At 45.7% G+C, this 15,470-nt stretch overlaps 3 protein-coding genes across 3 annotated transcripts in view; 2 read left to right on the top strand and 1 right to left on the bottom strand.

The window, feature by feature from the left end:
• Window positions 1–975, top strand: part of LOC132452495 (protein NATD1-like) — a 1,208-nt gene extending 233 nt beyond the window's left edge. Inside the window, exons 1-3 of the mRNA XM_060045155.1 lie at window positions 1–35; window positions 238–362; window positions 451–975. The exon at window positions 1–35 is cut by the window's left edge and continues 233 nt beyond it. Coding sequence (XP_059901138.1) covers window positions 1–35; window positions 238–362; window positions 451–567 — 277 coding nt within the window. The 3' untranslated portion in view covers window positions 568–975. The remainder of the gene's footprint in view (window positions 36–237; window positions 363–450) is intronic.
• Window positions 976–2,229: 1,254 nt separating this feature from the next.
• LOC132452469 (germ cell-specific gene 1-like protein) lies at window positions 2,230–9,918 on the bottom strand. The gene is made up of 5 exons (XM_060045117.1): window positions 9,280–9,918; window positions 8,067–8,114; window positions 6,785–6,937; window positions 3,617–3,728; window positions 2,230–3,116 (listed from the first exon to the last, which is right to left on the bottom strand). The coding sequence occupies exons 1-5, from the start codon at window positions 9,581–9,583 to the stop codon at window positions 2,810–2,812; spliced, it is 924 nt and encodes a 307-aa protein (XP_059901100.1). The 5' UTR covers window positions 9,584–9,918; the 3' UTR covers window positions 2,230–2,809.
• A 2,567-nt stretch (window positions 9,919–12,485) lies between these two features.
• rcvrna (recoverin a) lies at window positions 12,486–14,994 on the top strand. The gene is made up of 3 exons (XM_060045110.1): window positions 12,486–13,080; window positions 13,416–13,527; window positions 13,674–14,994. The coding sequence occupies exons 1-3, from the start codon at window positions 12,700–12,702 to the stop codon at window positions 13,790–13,792; spliced, it is 612 nt and encodes a 203-aa protein (XP_059901093.1). The 5' UTR covers window positions 12,486–12,699; the 3' UTR covers window positions 13,793–14,994.
• Window positions 14,995–15,470: the final 476 nt, after the last annotated feature.

Here is a 15,470-nt window from a genome sequence, read left to right as displayed (position 1 = left end):
GCTGTGCTTCACCGTCTGCCTCGGAGCCGAGGCGGGTAAGAAGCACACATTTGTCCGACTGATCCCCGTGGAGGCTGGGCGTAGATTTAACGCGAGAGCGGTGTTATTTCACGGCCTGCGTGTACTGAAGTAGTAGGGCACCAGTCTCGACCCATTGCGATGCACCCAACGATGTATTCGTTTGTATTTTCTAAATATAGTTTGTATATTTATTGTATAGTTGTATAATCTTTGTAGGTCAAGGGAGTATACAGTCTGCAGTCCTACGATACAAATTCATGAATGAGAAGCAAGTGGATCTAATGTCAACCCACGTCTCGGAGTCCTTAAGGGGCAAAGGTATCGCAGCTCTCCTGTCGAAGGTAGGGAGAACCACAGTTAGAACTCACTAAAAAGTTACATGTCAAATAAAAAGCAGTATTTTCATGAGTGTTTATTTTATATCGGCAGGCTGCCTTGGACTTTTTGGCTGAAGATGACCTGAAGGCGCACATTTCTTGCTGGTACATCAAGAAATATATCGAGGACAACCCAAAGAATGGTTACGAAGAGCGCGTCGTTAATTAGCTGCAATTAACGTTTCCTGAAGGTTGAACTATTATTGCTACATATTTGTTCTATATCAGGTCTAATTAATTGCAAAATTAGGATGATTTTAAAGAGCAACATACGGGTGATTTTTTTTTTATTAATTCACATTGTGTGCTCATTTTGTTTGCCCAAAAGTATAGCAAACAAATTATCAAGTGTAATCTGTATGCATCTGGCAGCGGGGATTCGGGGGTCGGTATGACTCCCAAGTGGTAAAGGTTCAACAGTTTATTCAGAGATAAAAAGTAAATGGACATGCACTCAGAATTTCTACCTCATGAACCACCTCCAGTCTATAGAGTGGCGAAGTCACGCCCCTTCCGGTAGGGCTCATGGGACCTATGAGATCGAAAAATATGAATGGGTGTCAATGGAGAGAAAATAATTATTTTCTGGTCCCAGTCTTTATATGCCCTGGATTACACATATGTTGTTTGTGGATTTAAAGGATAATTTTTCATGCAAAGAAAACTAAAAATGTTCGTGAAGAAGTTTGATAATTTTAGGTTTTATGTGAGGCCGCTTTGTGAACTACAGCTCTTCGCTGCTCTCGACGCATATGATATACGTCACCACACCCGCCCTTGGAACTCGGCACAGAGATGGCGATCTCTCTGCCCCACTTCACCGCTTTTTCCAAGGGGAGGATAAAAGCATCGAAAGAGGTGAAAACCATTATAAGTCGGGGCACGTGCAGAGTTTCAGTTATGCCGATGGGAAGATTGTCGGTCTTCTCCACGCCAGTCGCAGGGAGCGTGACGTCATATACGAGCCGTGTAGTCTTTCTCGTTGTGTTTTCTCTGCAGCCTTTATCTGAACAATTGCACAATAAACGGTCGAACTCTTTGCATGAAAAATTATCCTTTAAATCCACAAATAACATATGTGTAATCCAGGGCATATAAAGACCGGGACCAGAAAATAATTATTTTCTCTCCATTGACACCCATTCATATTTTTCGATCTAATAGGTCCCATGAGCCCTACCGGAAGGGGCGTGACTTCGCCACTCTATAGGGTCTGAATGATCTTAACAGTAAAACTTGATATGGTGATATTGTCTTAATCACTGTGTAGAAGCAGAAAGCAGTGAGAACGTACAATGGGTGCCAACCTGTTGCGTCAAAACTGTATTTATTTATTTAATTTGTGAGTAATTGAAATGGCAGCATTTGTAGGCTAAACCGCATGTTTCTCTTTTGCCATTTAAATATTTGTAATCAATAAATTATTTTTAATTAACCATTTCAATGTCATTGCTGCATTACTGTAATGTCACCGTGTGTGTGTGTGTGTGTGTGTGTTCAAATCTATTGAAGGGGATTTCAGGATTTGGGGTAAATCCATTATTTTTTGTTAACTGACCACCATGTCGTCAAAGTTGGTATTGTCTTTATATATAGTCAGATCCTTTTAAATATTTCACCAAAATGAATCTCAAATTGAGTTACAGGGTTGTGGTACAGCAAATGTGTTTTGATCATCGTTTGTTCCCGAAACCGGGCATTAGTTATATCACATTAGGTCATCATTGACTTGCAGGTTCATTATAGCTGTGTGCGCTGAGCTTTTCCTGTCATTTAATGCATGTGTCCAAAATACTTTTTTTTTTTTACAATTTGAGTATCCAAGTTTTAGTCACAAACTTTTTTTAATACTTTTCATTTGTTAAATATTCATAAACTATAGAATTGATTTAAAAAAAAAAATGAACTAATCATTTGGATACAAGGTGTTCGCCCGACAGTGGTGATATCAATCAAGTTTAAGAATCCAGAACCCTTCAAGCTAACACATTTTGACACGCTTTTGAACGCTTGGTTGCCTGAAAACATCGAAGGAGCTGACTGGCTGCAGAAACAGCAGGGGACTAAAACAAGACCCAGACGTAATGATAAAGGTCATTATTTGTCAATGCACCTGTACGAAGACCTGACATCCCTTGTCTAAAATACAGCACCCAACTTGGTTTGGTTTAAATATCGCGGTGCAACGCATCCAGAGCGCCTCTTCAGAGCTCAGATTAAAACCTGTTGGCTATGTGGACATTCACAGTAACATCTGCTGGTTTGGGAGCCCCCCCCCCCCCCCCCCCCCCCCCTAGAAATCAAGCATGCTTGAGTCAAACATTGGAGACATAAATCCTATCTCAAGCCTTCGGCGTGTTTGCCCTTAACATCAGATCCAGTTTGTGTGGTTGCCTCGTTCCCTTCTGTTCTTAACAGTACTCCTCTCCTTGTCGGTCGGCCATGGCGGCTCCGTCTGCTGCCACGCCCTTCCCACTGGCGGGCTTGTGTCCGTTGACGGGCGGCACGGTCTCCGCCCCCGGCTGGCCCGGCGGCCCGGCCGTCAGATACACGTCCCACATGTTGTCCGGGAGCTCCAGGTCCAGGAGCTTCTGCTTGATGTGCAGGCTCTTCTCGATGTTCCGCCGCTTGTACTTGAACTCCACGATGGTTTTCGTGTAGCGGTTCAGCGCCGTCACAGCCGAGCCCATGCAGGTGCCGAAGGAGCTCCACGCGAGGCTGGGAGAGAGATAGGGTTATTTATCGACGTGGCCCGAGTACAACAGAATCCCTGCATTGAAGCCACCCGTCACTAGCTGAAGCTCTATGAGCAGTGGACACCTGCAGTACAGCGCCTAGGATCCAGCTCAAGGTGTAGGGTAGACTGGGTACCTCCAGCCCATTCTGCAGGCAATTTGAATTCGCCCTGCAAAAGGGTCAGCACAGGAGCAATATATTTCTTTCTGCTTCTGATATGCTTTTGAGGGAACCAATCAACAAGCTGACTTGTCCTCCTGGCGCGCTATTGGCTGGTTTAACGCAAAGAACGAAAGGGAAGCAACGTGTCATTATTAGCTCCTTGAGATTGGTGTCTTTCACTGTTAGAAATATATCTGACTTCACTGTTTCCTCCTCAAATAGTCGGAGTGGATCCAGATTTAAAGGGTCGTGTCTGTGTGTGTGTGTGTACGTGTGCGTGTGTGTGTGCGGTTGCCGATGGGATGTACTGCTGTACTTACGCGTAGGACCAGCTGTAGTCCCAGGACTTGGGTCTCCAGTCCTCTGGCCCCATGGCCACGGCCAGCTGGAAGATGGTGGTGAACATCATGTGTGCCACCATCCCACAGAGCCCTGCCAAAGACAACAGATGCGAGCCTTTTGAGTGCCGAAATGGTATGTATTGCGTGATGACAATGTTAGGATTCAATATTATGGTTTTCAAGAGCGTATATGTTTGGGTTGTACAGCCAGTGTCAGCCCTTGCTTTTATAAATGAACCTGGCCAAATTAACGTGGATTATGTACATTCATTAAAATCAACAGTCCCCCCTCAGCAAAGTCTCTTCCACTAATAATACTTAGATGTTTACGGCTTAAATAAACCAAAAATATATATTTGAGTCAACCTGATGACACATTTTGTGGAAAGCAAAGAATCCTGATGCTTGCATGTATCAACAAAACTGTAGAGCCCCCTCATGCATCTGAACTGGCTGTTGGATGTGGTCATCAAACAGCTGTTTATAGTGAGGGCTTGCCTATGAGCAAGGCAGCAAATACAAGAGCTGTCTTGTTGCAAAATGCTAAATCAACCAATGACTGTTTAAGAAGACGGGGTAGTGTGTTGCAGTGCTTCCCAACTCATTGCTAGAAAATCAAGGAAGCGTCTGTAGGAAGCATCTGTAGGAAGCATCTGTAAGAAGCCTCCGTAGGAAGCATTCGTAGGAAGCGTCTCAAGGAAGCGTCTGCGCGAAGCGTTTTCCCTTTGCATATGTTCAATGTTTACGCGCTGAAGCCATGTTTACACCAACCCAGTCTCACGGAAATATGTGACAGTGTCGCCGTCACGTCATTTAATCTATTCATTTGTGGGAATCTGGGACACGTAATTTAAAAAATTTCGTGCCAGAAGCACAAATTTCAAACTCATTCGAAAAAGAAGGGATGAAGCAGATACCTTTTTTTCTGTTGCGGTTTGCCAACAGAGCAGCGCACCTGCATTAAATATATCCGTGAATTGTCACAATTTCCCAGAATCAAAGCAGAGACGGGGTGATATTGTTAGAAATTTGTGCTTTTGGCACGAAGAAATTGAAATGACGTGTCCCACATCATGAATGAATAGATTAAATGACGTGACGGCGTCACGTAGTTCCGTGAGACTGTGTTGATGTACACATGCCATCGGGGGACAAGGGGATCAATCGCTTCGGTCCGATGAGACTACTTTCCGTGGACCCCTCGGGGTCCGAGCGGGCGATCTCAACGGTGGCCGCGTCTCCTCGGCCTCTCCCTGGCAGCCCTCAGCTCCCTCCTCAGCTCAGTGGCGGTGCATGGGCCGCGAGATGGGCAAGAGGAGCTTTTCTACGGATTAACGCATAACAACGGGAGGGGAGATGAGCGGCCGCGCGGAGGGGGGGCCTTCGGTGTGGGTCTTGTCACGGCCAAAGACCGCTGCCCCGGGGACCAATCCGATTAATCCACAAACCACAAAATCCTCAGAGGCAGCGAGTGGCCAGTGTGCAGGCCGCCGCCGCCGCCGCTGCCGCTGCCGCCGAAGTCTTCTCCCGAGCACCGTCTTCCTCCACCCTCTCTACCCCTTCTCTGCTCTACATCTCTCTGCTCTGCCTCTTTCTGCTCTGCCTCTTTCTGCTCTACCCCTCGCCACTCTACCCCCATCTCCTCTACCTCTTTCTTCTCTACCTCTCTCCACTCTACCCCCATCGGCTCTACCTCTCTCCTCTACCTCTTTCTTCTCTACCTCTCTCCACTCTACCCCCATCGGCTCTACCTCTCTCCTCTACCTCTTTCTTCTCTACCTCTCTCCACTCTACCCCCATCGGCTCTACCTCTCTCCTCTACCTCTTTCTTCTCTACCTCTCTCCACTCTACCCCCATCGGCTCTACCTCTCTCCTCTACCTCTTTCTTCTCTACCTCTCTCCACTCTACCCCCATCGGCTCTACCTCTCTCCTCTATCTCTTTCTGGTCTACCTCTCTCCTCTACCTCTTTCTGGTCCACCTCTCCTCTCTACCTCTTTCTGGGTGTGGTTTTAGGGTGTTGCATCATTGGTATGGCATATTGAGGATTGCATTAACCCCTCTGCATTAACCCATGACCCCGGTTTCCCTGAAATAATCAAAGCTGTTCTATCATCTTATGCATCCATGGTTTGACTCTGCACAACTTGGCATTTTCACTCCCGGTTCAAACATTTGTCTGATGAAAGCTTCTCGATCTGCTTATTTTTATCCTAATCCCCCTTTGCAAGAGCGAGTCGGGGAGACAATAAAGGGCTGTGGAATAATCCCATCACTTTGTACGGTGTACATTTTACAACAACGTGGATTGTGGATTATTTCTGTTATGTATTGAGTTTTAGGGGCAAAAAATACTTTTAATGCATGACACAAATATATGTTTAAGGTGAGTGGAAGTGTTTGCAGAATAAAATTCAGAACCCGCCGCCCAGCAGATGTTAAATGGGACATATTATACCACCAGGTGTGAGTGTGATTAGCCTTACAAGCCGTTTCGAAAACCTGCCCCATATGACATCACAAGTGGGCGTGTCCACCTAGATCTGTGCTGGATAGCTGAGCAACGTTTACTTCAGTCCACTGGGTAGGCTGGTAGACTGATCTTCCCAGCACAGATCTAGGTGGACACGCCCACTAGTGATGTCATATGGGGCAGATTTTCGAAACGGCTTGTAAGGCTCATCACACTCACACCTGGTGGTATAATATGTCCCCTTTAAGAACCAAGAAGGTGAAGGAAACAAGTGGCCGATGATGAACTAATTTGATCCTTTGTGGTATCGTCGTTTCGGCTGGGTATGACTCAGAGAGTGGTGAATGCTCAGCAAGTGTTTCATCCAGACACAAGGTAAACAATATCGCGTTCTGGAGGTCGTCCACAAAGCATCTCTCAAACACAGGTAATATAATATAATATATATATATTGGAAGAGGGTGGAATGGTCAATAAGTCACGCCTACAGATACACCTTTGGTCTGTCTTGGCTGGGACAGAACGGCAAGGAGGCCATGTGTTTAACTTATCTACAAACTCATACAACCATGTATGGCATTGTCCAATGTGGAGAAGAAAGCATTCTTAACTGCTGTTATCTTGAAACATGGAGGTCAAAATAAAATCTGAAACGGTTGACGTCCCAGACTTACCGGACAGCGCGGTGCACATGGCGGCGAAGGCGTTGAGCTTGAGCTTGTTCATGACGCTGAAGCAGGGGCACTGCTCCAGGATCATGAGGGCCCCCCCGGCAAACAGCAGGGCCAGGTAGAAGCTCTCCGCCACGATGCACAGCCAGAGGACCCCTGGGGGAGAGAGAGAGAGAGAGAGAGAGAGAGAGAGAGAGAGAGAGAGAGAGAGAGAGAGAGAGAGAGAGAGAGAGAGAGAGAGAGGGGAGAGAGAGGCGAAGAGAGAGAAAGAGAGAGTGAGGGGGGAGAGAGAGAGAGGGAGAGTGGGGGAGAGAAAGAGATTGGGGGAGAGAGAGAGAGAGAGAGAGATTGGGGGAGTGAGAGAGAGAGAGAGAGAGAGAGAGAGAGAGAGAGATTGGGGGAGTGAGAGAGAGAGAGGTGAAGAGAGGGAGAGAGAGAGAGAGAGATTGGGGGAGTGAGAGAGAGAGAGGTGAAGAGAGAGAGAAAGAGAGAGTGAGGGGGGAGAGAGAGGCGAAGAGAGAGAAAGAGAGAGTGAGGGGGGAGAGAGAGAGAGGGAGAGTGGGGGAGAGAAAGATTGGGGGAGAGAGAGAGAGAGAGAGAGAGAGAGAGAGAGAGAGAGAGAGAGAGAGAGAGAGATTGGGGGAGTGAGAGAGAGAGAGAGAGAGAGAGAGAGAGAGAGAGAGAGAGAGATTGGGGGAGTGAGAGAGAGAGAGGTGAAGAGAGAGAGAAAGAGAGAGTGAGGGGGGAGAGAGAGGGGGAGAGAGAGTGAGGGGGGAGAGAGAGAGGGAGAGTGGGGGAGAGAAAGAGATTGGGGGAGAGAGAGAGAGAGTCAGGGGGGAGAGAGAGAGAGAGAGAGAGATTGGGGGAGTGAGAGAGAGAGGGAGAGAGTGGGAGAGAGAAAGAGTTTCGGGGAGAGAGAGAGAGAGAGAGGCAAAGAGAAAGAGAGAGTGAGGGGGGAGAGAGAGAGAGGGAGAGGGGGTGAGAAAGAGATTGGGGAGAGAGAGAGTAAGGGGGAGAGAGAGGGAGAGGGGGAGAGAGAGTGAGGGGGGAGAGAGAGAGGGAGAGGGGGAGAGAAAGAGATTGGGGGAGAGAGAAAGAGAGAGAGAGGCGAAGAGAGAGAGAGCGAGAGAGAACACTGGTCACGCTCGAGGGATACAGGATATCGGACCGAATGCGACGCCAATCGTCACACTATGTCAGGGAATCCCATTGTTTTTGTTTGCGTCACTCAGTGGTGTGAGGTTACAGTTAGGTTGTACTGACACATCGAACCACACACACAAACCTCGTTCGTGTGCAGGGGCGATTTCCGAGAAGTCCCTGCAGTCGAACCCTGTTGGCAGGACGATAGAGGAGAAACACAATCATTATCTCCTTTAGCAGACCTGTTGATGAAAGCGGACCATAGACTGGTCGATAAGGAGCTGTTACCGGTCATTAGAGGTAAGGCGTGGACAGTGAATGCTGAGACAGGTCATTAAGAAGCAGGTAGGGGTTAGACAGTGAATACAGAGACAAGTCACGAGAATCAGGTAGGGGTCAGGCAGCATTGACACAGCTCATTGAGAAGCAGTTAGCAAAGGGGATGGATTTAGGGGCTGGATTTGGAATACAGAGACAGGTCAGTGAGAAACATGTAGGGGTTAGACAGTGAATTCAGATGCATGTCATTAAGGGGCAGGTAGGGGTAAGGCATCTTGCCATCGGATGACTACAGTTAAGGCTGCGGACATTGGGGTTCGAAACCCGGAACCTCGACTAGGAGTGAAACAACCAAGCCACTCCTGCCTCTCCCTCTGCGAACTGAATAATACGTATTTTGTAATATTCCTCCCCGACCAGTTTGCAAACATCCAAAAGAACAGCATAATTCCAATGTTGTTCATCTCATCTAATCCTTGCCAGTTGGGAATTAAATCTATATGTCTTATATTATTATTCGAGTTGAACACAGGTCAAATCCAGAGGATGTACGTATTACACATGTTCGAACTGGGTTTTATACAAGCCAGGGGAACCGAATTATAAACAAATACAGGTGACCAACATTTCACTAAGAACACAAAGGGAAAGCAGGTGAATGGGGTTGGGTCAGGATTTTATAATGCTTTACATCTATAATGGTAACAAAAAAAAATAATCAGTGCAGAAATAATGATAAGTCATTAATAATGTTGATATAATGGCTAAGTTATGGGTGATTTAATTCACTTACAATGCACTCATCAAGCACAGGTCAACACAACCACAAGAATGTCACAGTACAACCACAGACGACCTAGCCCATCACAATATTATGCGAATAATTCAACTCATTAATAGCCTTGTAAAACAACAGCTAAACATGTCCCGCTGTTACCCCCCACCATGATATTAATAGTAATTTCTGTCCTAGCTAAATGCATGGGCCCATATTGATCGACAGGCCTCACATTCGGCCTATCAACCAATCACAAGACAAGTGTCTGCAGTTCCGACCAATCGGAACCACGTCTCACCGTTCATGTCGGCGGCTTGCTCGCAGGAGAAGAAGATGCCGGTGTGGAACCTCCTCATGAGGAACTTCTCCTCGCCCGTCTCCCAGATGTACTGCACCAGCCGGCTGTCGTTGAGGTTGGAGCTGTTGAAGCGGATGCAGAACCACTGCTTGACCTTCAGCGGCGGGCCCGTGCAGAAAGGCTTCACCACCTTCCGGGTGCCCTCGCACCAGTAGCTGGTGGTCACGGCCAGTACGGCGAAGGAGAACGCCACCACGTTGAGCGTGAGCGCGAGCGAAGCCCGCCACCCACGCTCCAACCTCATGCTCCCGGCCAGCACGCCAGCAAGGAGAGGCGACGGAAAAAAGCCCCTAATCCTGGCTTTGGGAAGTCCGGTCCCTCCTCCCAGATATGTCAAATCTTCATAATCTTGTTGTTGATGTTGCGTTTGAGGTTTTTGGGTGACGGCGGTCGGAGCTCGGCAAACGCTGTGCTAGGCCGCGGCGGTTTCCTGCTAGCGTCGGTTTCATGCTAGTAGGGTTCATGCTAGGAGGCTAACGGACGACGGGCTGTCCCGGGTCGGCCGGAACGTTCTTAGCGGTTCTCTGTTTGATTTGAACTTGTGCTCACTCCCTCTCTCTCTCCTCTCTCTTCTCTCTCTTGCCCATCCTCTTTCTTTCTCTCTCTCTCTCTCATCCTCTGGGTGAAACCCGTCTTGCTCCTCCCCCCGAATTAAATCTTCCACTGTAATATCATCTATTACAAATGGCAAATTATACCCTGGACCATTTTTGAGCATTTAAATTAAAAAAAAGATTAGTTTAATCTTTGGGTTTTAATCTAATGCAAGGATCGCTCTGTTGGCCTTTCCCAGACTTTTCTTTTTTTGGGGGGGGGTTTGCGTGTTTTATTTTGTAGTATAACTGAGAGCAATCCCAACCATAGGGATCAGATCAAAGCCATGGTATACAGTGCTGTAGAGACTGGTATATTGGTAGAAGACTGGACAATTTCAAGTCTCAAAATGTGTGTCTGCGCGCATAGGCCTGTGTGTGTGTGTGTGTGTGTGTGTGTGTGTCTGTGTGTGTGTGTGTGTGCGTGTGTGTGTGTGTGTGTGTGTGTTTAGGCAAATCTGCTTCCAACCAATCGCCAGCTGATGTGGAATGTACATGTACATGATGAGGAATTACTTGAGTAAATATCAGAGATAACAGCTGTTGAGGGGGAGGGAATATAGGCGGCCTTTATTCCCAATAATTTGTCATTTCCGGTTTTGTGTGTGTGTGTGTGTGTGTGTGTGTGTGTGTGTGTGTGTGTGTGTGTGTGTGTGTGTGTGTGTGTGTGTGTGTGTGTGCGTGTCCAGCCGTCAGTTAAAAAATGATGAAGACATTGTTTGTGTATTAGTGGCAGGAAAGGTGATAGACTAAAGAAACAATTGGAATATATCTGCATAATCAAAAAAGGCATTATCAGAAATCATGGAAAGCAATTTACAGCATTTGGATAATATCGATTGATTGTTCCTAAAGACTAGTATTATCATTTTGCTATTTGTAGTACTTTGTGTGTTTGTTGTTCTGTGTTTGTGTTTTGTTTTCAATTTCACCATCAACACTGTCACACCTATTCTACTCGTTTAAATGGAGGGTTTCACTCTGTCAACAGCAAACAAAGTTGAAACTTTAGTTACCACGAGCAAAACTGGCTGCTTCCCTTCAGTTCTCTCAAAATCAATCACTGTGAGCAGAGAATACATCCAAACAGAGGACCTTCCCCCCAGAGGACCGTCCCCTCGGTTATGCTAGGTGACCCTCTGACAGAAACGGGGCTCAGCTGTCCACTTGATGAAAATGTTAAGCCTCTGCTTAATGTTGCTCCTAGCGTGATCCCTTTAATATAATACTTACCTGACAGGAGGGACACGATCGATAAGCCCCTTAGAATTGGAGTAATCAGCTGGCGGATGAGAGATTGCATGTAAATAAAAATGAGTAGGACATGAAGGCAAAGCCAACCTGGGGATTTGAGGGTTGGATTGCTACTCAGATTGGGCTCTGAGATACTGTGAGTTGATTGATCAGTACTTAGATAGATATTTATTATTCAAACGGTATTTTCATAACATTCGAATGATACATTTTGTTTGGGAAATTAAAACCTTGAATATGTGTGATTAGTGAGTCAAAGGGGTTGTATTATGCTTTTTCCTTTACCTAGAAATAGCAGTTTTGTGTTTTATGCATAAAATCTGCCCAGCAATAAAGCTCATAGAGCACACCAAAGGGCGTTAACCCCTCCCAGTGAAACACCCCTTCTGAACTTCAAGAAACACCTCGTCTGCAGTCAGTGTTCAAATCCGTGAGGAAGTCCTGCCTCTCAGCAACTATCTCCCGCCTCCCCGGATTTAGGCAAGAACTCAAGATAAACTATTTACAGCTTTGGCTAGTGGATAGCTGTTTTGCCAAGTCGAGAAAAAAACTGTTTTAGTGGGGCTGAAAAGTACCTTTGTATGGACTTCCCAAGGATGGCAAAGTGGCGCGACACAACGTTGTGGTTCTTCAGTTGTAGTCCTCGGCTTACTTGCTACCCAACATTACGGTGTTCAAATGTCGTGGTTCAAATGTTGTTGTCCTCGACTAACCTGCTACCTAACATCAGTCAGTTGAGTTTGATCTCTGATTGTGCAAGCTGTAATGTTACGGCCACATGAGTCCTTTCACATTGTTACGGCTTGGTGATCATATCAAATGCATTGAATAAGCATTCATAATTATGCAGATAATGATTATATATCATGGTAATCTTCCTCAGATCTCTTCCCAAACATTTTTTTTTTAATATAGGACAGAAGCAACGCACCACCGGTACCACATTATAAAGAAAAAAAAGTATCCTTATTTATGCTAATTAATCTTGAACATGCAGTCACAACAGTTTGCCTTATACTGTCCCTTGTTTAAATCCAATGAAGTTTGAGCTTGATTAACAGAGGCCGTGTCCTGCATTAAACATTGTCCCATAAATCCTTTGAAACCGATTCCTGGAAGTATTTACATCTTGCGTTGCCTCAGTGCAGCGTTGTGCACTGCACTCCACCCCATTAATGCCTCTGGTGCAGATATGGATGCATGTGTCATAGCACGGTGACGTGGTTATCCCTTTAAGCTTGAAGACAGCATGTCTGGATTTAGGTAGGCGGGCCTCTTATCTCACTCGGGTCCTCAGCCTCAACAATCTCAGGCAGTTCTTCATCAGTGCTACTTCAGTTCCCCCCCGGCTGATATTTAGATATTAAGATAACACAAATTAGTAGTCGACAAAGAGGACAAGGGCCCCATAAGGGGATAAAAGATTAGATCGGAGAGCCCACAAATAAAATTCAAGCCGAACAAACCAACCTCAAAGACGGGTTGTCCTTTTGCCAGCTTCACTGCAACCGCCATGGGCAACTCAAAGAGTGGAGCGCTTTCCAAGGAAGTTCTGGAGGACCTCAAGTCGAACACCAAGTACTCAGAGACCGAGCTGTGCACCTGGTACCAGTGCTTCCTCAAGGAATGCCCCGGCGGCAAGATCAGCAGGAAGCAGTTCGAAGGCATCTACGCAAGCTTTTTTCCCAACGCCGATCCCAGTGCTTACGCCAGGCACGTGTTCAGGAGTTTCGACACGAACGCAGACGGCACCTTAGACTTTAAAGAGTATATCGTAGCGCTTCACCTCACCTCTGGGGGTAAAACGTTGCAGAAACTGGAGTGGGCCTTCGCCTTGTACGACGTGGATGGGAACGGAACCATCAGCAAGAATGAAATCCAGGAGATCGTTAAGGTACGACCGGTATTCCTTTTTTGTGTGTCGCTCAGAGAGCAAATTTTTGCCTCATATTTGATGCACGACTCAAACAAGAACGAGAATTATAATGTTTAAACGGAGCAAAGCAAACGGATTGAAGTGTGATGCACAAATACAAAAGTCTGCCCAGTTACAGCCATGTGCTTTGGGCTTAATGATGGCCATGAGAACGTTGTAATATATATTGCCAAGGAGACGACAGATAAAAAATGTAAATGTTGTCCTTTGCAATTATTTTTACATTTAGGCTATATTTATTACTTTATTTTTTATACTGAAACCTTATGCCTAAAAACATCTCTCATGTTCAGTCAATATTCAATATGATTCCTGAGGAAGACCAGAAGGGCCTTCCAGAGGATGAAGACACACCGGAGAAGAGGTCTGAGAAAATCTGGGACTTCTTCGGAAAAAAAGACAACGGTATGGAAGTCTGTTATCACTTGTCTATACATGCTTCTAAAATCAAGGAAAAATCATCATATACTTTGTTGAAATATTTCAGATTGGGTGAATTCCAATTGAAGTTTTTTTTGCGGTTGAATCAACGATAATCTTTGACCCCACAGATAAAATCGCAGAAGGAGAATTCATCCAGGGAGTGATGGACAACAAGGACATACTGCGCTTGATTCAGTACGACGAGCCCCAGAAGATTAAAGACAAACTAAAGGAGAAGAGGCAGTAGCCCCTGGTTTATCAATTCACTCTTCGTTGTCTTCATGCTCACGTCATCTATCTGCACGTCCACCCCTGATTCTCTTTCCTTTTTAACCGAACAGACTTTGCCCACAGTGGCAGAATATGTCTTATTCATCTTCAAAGTTAGATACAACGTTTTGTTCAACTTTAAGATCAATAATCTGGAACTACTTCTCGAATTCCTGACGTTTAATTAACATGACTGGGAACATGGTTTGGGTGGACTTTCGCAGTCCTCCACCTACACAGAAGCTTATTCCAAACCACTCTGATTATACAACTTCAGGTTTTCAGTGCAACTCAATCAGGCCCCCAACCCCATGCACTCGGCCAGGTTGTGGCAGAGTTTAGCAGTGTTGTGATCGACACTTTGATTTACTCATTACTGTAACAGCAGAGAGTCTTAGGCAGAGCTGTGGATTAGGATCTGGTTAACAATTCCTCGGAGTCCACTAATCCTATTAGACGCTGAAGGACATCTGAGACACACGTAGCTTGCTGACTGAAGTGTCTCGTAATAAGGACTTGGCACAGTGCTCTAGGTGCACTGCTCTATAGGTGCGTTTCTGGGCCATTGAGAAGTGTTTACACACCAGTGATGGATGCATGGTTACGCTGTGTGCGTGCCTGTGATTGACAGGAGAAATGGATTCCCTGAACCAAAGCCCTGATTGGTCAGAAATAAGCTGGGAGCATTCCAAAGTCTACATTTCCCCATCCCTGGCCTACTCACCTAGAAACAGATATTCTCACAGAGCATTTCACTCACTAATACCTGACTAGGTTTTAGAGGATTTGGAGATGAGACGAGTTTGGGTGAGATAGGTTGTGTTTTTGTTGACTTGTTTACTGTCTGTTTGTCGTGGTTTTCTTAAAGGGTCTTGTTGACGGTTGAAAGTGCTGTTTCACACTCACTCTGATATGGATCAGATATGACACTATGAACGAGAGTTTGGTGTATAATGGGCTTGTATTTAAAAGTTTGAGTTTTTTCCATCCAAAACCTTTGACATGGTTTCATTCTTCTTGTAGAATGTTCTTTCCTTGTATCTCTGCTGGTAGACGGATCCACGCATTCATTGTGGAGACATTTAGCGTTCATTTAATTACTTCCCCTAATTTAGTCCTCAAAGTCTTATTCTATACAATATAAAAGTTTCACAATAAAAACGCATCTGCTAAAATGGATCTCTGTATGTATACGTGTTTCTATTTTCTGTATCCACAAAATAATACATAATTAGAACCGTAATGGTAATTTACAAAATAAGACCATTGCGATAAGGAGAAATAATTTGAGGTTTAAATACCGTAACCACAGAATCTCAATCCCTCGCTCGCTCTCTCTCTTTTCTCACTGTAAATACCCCCCCCCCCCCCACCCCCATACCTCTCTCTCTCTCTCTCTCTCTCTCGCTCTCGCTCTCGCTCGCTCTCTCTCGTTCTCTCTCTCTCCCGGATTTGTTGTCCTCTTCCGGTCGCAGGATGCCACATCTCTTGCTGCTGCGGTTGCATATGTTTGTCAAAGTCTATGTGTGTGTCAGCGTCAGTATGATCTGTGAGAAAGAAAGGTGTTTCTGACACCGCATTTGGGTGTAGTTCACTCTTTCTCTTCACCGGTATTTCGCCACCTCTTTCTTTGTCTATACTAGACTCGTTTGTTC

This window comes from Gadus macrocephalus, chromosome 2 (genome assembly GCF_031168955.1).
Source record: "Gadus macrocephalus chromosome 2, ASM3116895v1".
Classification (NCBI taxonomy): Eukaryota; Metazoa; Chordata; class Actinopteri; order Gadiformes; family Gadidae; genus Gadus; species Gadus macrocephalus.
This window is presented reverse-complemented; position numbering and strand designations above follow the sequence as displayed.